Here is a 6,000-nt window from a genome sequence, read left to right on the forward strand (position 1 = left end):
TTGTGACTCAGCTGTTTGTCATTCTGTGCGGCTCCATCTTCACAGATAAATGTATAGTTCTGTCAAAACAGTGTTTTGCAATCAAGTTCATTTTCAATACAATGACATAGAAAATTTTCACATCAGTATTCTAAGTATATTGCACCCAGATAATGTGGGAAATCGTCTGCATTTTACAATTCTCTTCCACAGAATGCGCAGGTGGCACTGAAACACTCCTGCAATATAAATAAGCAGACTATCTACTGGGATTCTCTTTGGGCTGGTGTGGTTATCGCAGCACAGAGGTACAAATGTTTGAATGTGACATTGTGTTCTCTTTCTAAAGTGTTTCTACAAACAAGATTCCCCAACCTTCATTTCACCTTGCAAACATTGGATTTCGGTTTCAAAGTAAAAAAAAAAAAAAGTCCAAGTCTCCAACACTTTGGACCTACATTGCGTTTTAGGCTCTTTTCACACTATGTTTATGCCAGATGTATACTTTGAACAATATAAAAAGTTATAAAGATGTATATAGTAATATACTCATAGACTTCTACTGTGTAGACAGATGCCACAAATGTGTCCTTTGGGCATACATCTGAGAGTTTTCCATCTGGATACCTATTGTTATGGCTCAGAATTGTGTATTCTAAGCTTTTCAGATCATAATGACAATGGAAGTCAGTGACAGATGGACACAAACATTGGATATTGGACACAAATGTGGTTTGAACATAGCCTAAGGGTCCATGCGGCCAGCAAAGCCACATGCACGCACCCTGTAGAGCGCCAGACAATGAAGCCCTGTATCACAGACCTGTTTGCCACCTATGTGTCACCATACGGTGTCTCTGGACAGTTTGTGACATGGACATAGCTGGCAGCACAGACACATTTCTGACTGGAAAGACTACATGACTTCCTCCAGGGCATAGAGCAGCTGGTAACTACTGGAAGGCTTGACATTTTTAAATTAGACGTTCTTTATAAATTTGTGGATGATTCCTTATAAATCATCCAAATTATGTAGAGTGGAAAGAAACTACAAAAAGTGTTACTCTGTGGAAATGATTGTTTTGATACAGGTGTTTCCTCATTGATGTGGTTTTAGTCAATTGATGTATTTTTAGGCTTTTATTATATCTTTCAACTGGGAAAATGTAAGGCAGAAAAACCACTTGCAAAAACAGTGACCTTAGTTTACATTCAGTACATCTAGTGGTTTACTGTACCCACTTTCAACTGAGCTAGAAGAGGTGCCGAAACTGGTATTCAGCCTGTAAACCCCCTCTTTCCTTATAACTCAAGTGAATGCCATCTCTTTACAGTGAATATGTCAACTCTATTAGCTGCTCAGAGCGGCATACACAGTTCAATAGCTGTTAGGGTATAAAAGCAAACTGTAACTACCAAACTTATACAATCACTTTTTTGTTTCCCAGCCAAGTATCAAGGGGGTAGACTGAAGCTGTTCAAGTGCCACAGACTTTCACTCCTCCTTGATTGATTTTTAGGGCTCTGTACATGAATCAAGGAGGGGCTAGAGGTGAGGAAGGGTGAGAAGGCGTGCCATCTATGACACTTGCGTAGCTCAGTCCCACCTCCTTGACACATGGGTGATTTTATAAATTTAGCAACCCCCATTAGGTCTATGAAAGGCACAGTTTGCTTTTATACCTTTACAGTTCCCCAGAGTCTGAAGCTCAGAGCAGCAAATACAGCTAACAGGTTCCCTTTAAACAATGCCTACGTTGCTGCAAAAACACAAGAGTGTACACAGCAATCTATTTTCAGTAAAGCTTCTTATATTTTATAGAGGAAATATAAGAAAGAATTTGTAATTTTCCAGGGATTTATGTACTAATTTTACAGCCTCCCAATGCCCCTCTGACAGACTTGGCCCTTCCGAATTACTACAAGGCTGCCATGTAATACTGCATTTGGAGAGTAGCCAATACCATCCATACCAGCTTCCCTATTAAAAGAGTCAAATCCATTAAGAGTTGGAATTTCCATTTGTAGCTTTCTGGTGATATGTAGGTTTTCTTGCTTTCTTCCAAAATGTGCACAGTGCTGTATCTTTGAGAAAAAAAGATGAACATATTACACTTTAGATAACAGGTACTAATGAAAGAAATATCAGGGCACTCACCAGTCTTTGGCTTGATTCTTTTTTTGCATTAAAGGGTTTTGCAACCCCGGCTCTCCTCATGCACAGAGTGGTCGGCACATTCCTTCCATTCATCTCTATCGGGGAGCCGAAGATACACGAGTGCTGTACTCATGTATCTCTTGCTCTCCCATAGAAATGCATGAAGGGTGCGTTCCGAGGAGAGCTGGAGCACCGTGAAGGAGATTGCAGGGGGTCTCAGGGGTCGGACCCCCTGCGATCAGCTGCTTATCACCTACCACGAGAAACACATGGAAGCGGGGGTACAGACAAGCAGGGCAGGGGTGTCTACTACCTGTTTACTGCTACTACATATCTGCTTTGAGAAACAATGTGGGTCTGTGAGCGAAGGTCATAGTTCTCTATGTCTTAGAAGCTTCTTGAATTGATGGGACATTTACTAGAAGATTTGTTACAGTGCCATATGTGTTATGCTTGCTGTGGACACAATCTTATACTTTAGATATAAGTTGGATTAACTGAACATTTAATATGCATGCTGGTATGCCAGCCCCGACAGCAAGAAAAATTGGGCATGTTTGATTTTATCATGCCTAATCCTTTGTTCCCAAAGGAGATAAGCCATCACCAGAGGTGTCTGGCAGCAACTTATTCTCTTCTCCCCACTGAGAAGACATGCACGCTTGGCTGAGTGTGTATAGAGGAAGGAAATAGTCAGGAGGAATGAAAGTCAACAGCTATCTAAAGAAGTGGTCCCCAACGCAGTCTTCAAGGCCCAACAACATTCCGGATTTTTTCACTTACTCCATTGGAATAGAACAGGGAAAAATTCAAAATTCAATAACTATTGGTGGGTCTTGGGAAGGGGATGATCCCTTTGACCACAGAGAAGTCGTGGAAGGGAGAAAACAAAAGTTTGTTTATGCATATGCTTTTTTTTCTCCTTCTGTATTTGGACCCTGATACTTCTAGAATATTTGGCTCATTCTAGAACAAAATAAGTGTCATAATATTTAGGAGTATTCCAAACCTTCAGGAAATCCAGATATGTCCCGCCATGCTTCTCTCTCTTGCACCTGACATGCTGTGAAAAATGTGTATACCTCTGCCAAATACGACTACAAGGCAATGACCATAAAGTGTGTGAGCAATATTTCTAGAAAATAAAAGAATAACCTGATCTATTCTCTCTAGTGTATATGTCAATATGATTGAAGGTTGCTCTACTCTATATAAAAAATGCATATCACGAAATGCATAAATCTTCTGTAGGTATGAAATCAGTTGATGTACGACTAGAGATATTCAGTCCTATCTACAGTGTCAGTCTGGCTTACGGTGACTGATACAGATACAGATAAAGATATAAAATACATAAAACATATATATGGTGTTTTGTTAGGTATTTTTGCTTTCTGGTGATATACAGTGAACACATATTAAAAAATCTTCCTCAGTTATATAGTATAGGGATGTTTAGCACACGGCCGAGTTCTATCATGTAAATGTAATATAATGACTTTGGCAGTCTATTACTTTATCACCTACTGTATATTCTACTGCACTGCCACTGCACCATTTTAAATATGGATAATACATTAGTACTGAGTATTTTTACCCCAAAGAAACTTACATTAAACATGTCCACACCCTTTACAATCTCTCTACCAAAATCTGAATCCGATAAATGACCATATACAAACCAGTGTAGACGTAAACAAGTTTCCTTAGCAGTGTATCTCATGTTATACCTGTAAGATATAAATGACCATGCCGAAAATCAAGAAATGGGGATGAAGTTTTAACGTTAAATCTGCTCGTCTTCAAGTCTATCCGAAAAGCACATTAAGTATCGACAAATACAAGTGGACAAAGAGGAGTAAGAAATAGGAGTATCCTGGTAAATCGTACCCTGTATCACTATCACAGGTCTATCAGGTTGCTGTCACATTAGGTGCCATGACTGTTGGGATGCTTCTCTTACCTTAGTTAGTTGAGCGATTTTCTTACACATCTTAACATGCAGTTCATGAGTGTATTCCTGTGATAGCAGCGGGCTCTGTTTGGATCCATTATACATGCCATGCTGATTTTTTCCTGAGGCCATTCTTCTCTCCTTGCCTCTCTTTAACACAGATCAGCAAGTGGGTTTTCGGACTACGCACACATATCGAAGAGGGATTTGTATACAGTATGAGTGGCTGCAGAGAAGAGGCAGCCAAGGCCCCCGCACGCTTCTCCTATAACTGCAGATGTCCTGATCCTTCAGAAAGCAGCCAGGCTAGAGGAGCTGCAGCATGTGCTGTATATCTGTGGCTTCCTTATTGGACTAAAAGCTGACAGGGAGATGCCGGGAATTCTTTTTAGCATGCATTTCAGGAGACTAGCAGACAGGAGCTAGCACAGAGCTAGACACAGGAATATCTTCACCTAAACCACATATAATGTTAACACCACCTTCAGCATCTCAGACGCTTTCTCCTTCCCTTGAGTGACACATTACAAAGATTTTTGTGAACCTTTTTTTTTTTTTTTTTATGATTATAAAACATGATTTTTTTTTCCCCATTCATTTCTAATACAGAATTGATACCTAGGCCATATACATACAGGATTATTTATTATTCTAGAAGGACAATAAGCTTTTAAGCACCGAGGCGGTGCCATCATTTTTATTACATATGGATTTTATTGTTCCAGATATTGTTGTATCTGTAGCTCCCCAGACGGCAGTTTGTTTTGCAAAGATACATTTAAAGCTGCAGATTGTAAAATACTGACTGAAATGTTAATTTTTTTCGTGTTCATAGGTAACAAATGACTTACTTAAATAACAATTCCTCAATACTATTATTGCTATAATTACTTCTTTACCACTGGAAATCTATGTGCAGGATTGAGAGGAATTTGAGATTCCCTACCATTACCCTGTGACCAGGCAATAGAGCAGCCCCAACAAGATATTACATGATAACCTAAGACCTAGAAAAGAAACTCAACTAAATAGAGACTCAACTTCAGCAGGTTGAGCTGACTCCCTAATGTATGTAGGCGTCACTTGACAAACCCTTGAGAAAAGGATCTTGCATGTTGAATTTCAAATGCCTAACCCTTCTGTTCTCTGAGAGACCTAAATGTCTGGCAGTGGCTCACACCCCCACACCCCCATTCATAACACATGTGTATGGGAAAAACAGGAGAGAAAAGAATTAATTTGTTCAGTCTATAGCTATTGAAGGTGTATGGCCACCTTAAAGGGGTACTCCGCCCCTGGACATCTTATCCCCTATCCAAAGGATAGGGGATAAGATGTCTGATCGTAGGGTCCCACCTCTGGGGAACCCTGCAACCTCCCTGCTGCACCCGGCATTTGTTTAGAGCATCTGGTGCAGCGCCGGAGACTCATGATGTCACAGCCGCGCCCCGCATGTGATGACACGGCCATGCCCCCTCAATGCAAGTATATGTTGGCGGGCGTGACAATTGTTACATCCCCTCCCAAAGACTTGCATTGAGGGGGCACGGCTGTGACTTCACAAGCTGGGTGTTACCATGACATCACGAGTTTCCACCCCGCTTCGCCAGTCTTTCGGCACCGAGCGAAGTTCATTCTGTGCACTGGATGTCTGGGGTGTTGCAGCCGAGATCGCAGGGTCCCTAGCGGCGGGACTCCACGATCAGACATCTTATCCCCTATCCTTTGGATAGGGGATAAGATGTCTAGGGGCAGAGTACCCCTTTAAGTAAAAGAAAACAAAGAATACTCAAATACATACAGTAAACTAATAGTAGATATACAGTGGGGATCAAAAGTTTGGGCACCCCAGGTAAAAATTTGTATTGATGTGCGTAAAAAAGCCAAGGAAAGATGGAAAAATCTCCAA

General features: G+C 40.9%; 1 protein-coding gene across 3 annotated transcripts in view; it reads right to left on the reverse strand.

The window, feature by feature from the left end:
* The window catches only part of FAM184B (family with sequence similarity 184 member B), a 101,284-nt gene extending 96,759 nt beyond the window's left edge, over window positions 1-4,525 (reverse strand). For 2 of the 3 annotated variants that reach the window (XM_056555314.1, XM_056555322.1), the window contains exon 1: window positions 4,101-4,525. In XM_056555314.1, coding sequence (XP_056411289.1) covers window positions 4,101-4,223 — 123 coding nt within the window. In that variant the 5' untranslated portion in view covers window positions 4,224-4,525. The remainder of the gene's footprint in view (window positions 1-4,100) is intronic. The other variant, XM_056555331.1, reaches the window with a different exon arrangement.
* Window positions 4,526-6,000: the final 1,475 nt, after the last annotated feature.

The sequence above is a fragment of the Hyla sarda genome, chromosome 1 (assembly GCF_029499605.1).
Source record: "Hyla sarda isolate aHylSar1 chromosome 1, aHylSar1.hap1, whole genome shotgun sequence".
NCBI lineage: Eukaryota > Metazoa > Chordata > Amphibia > Anura > Hylidae > Hyla > Hyla sarda.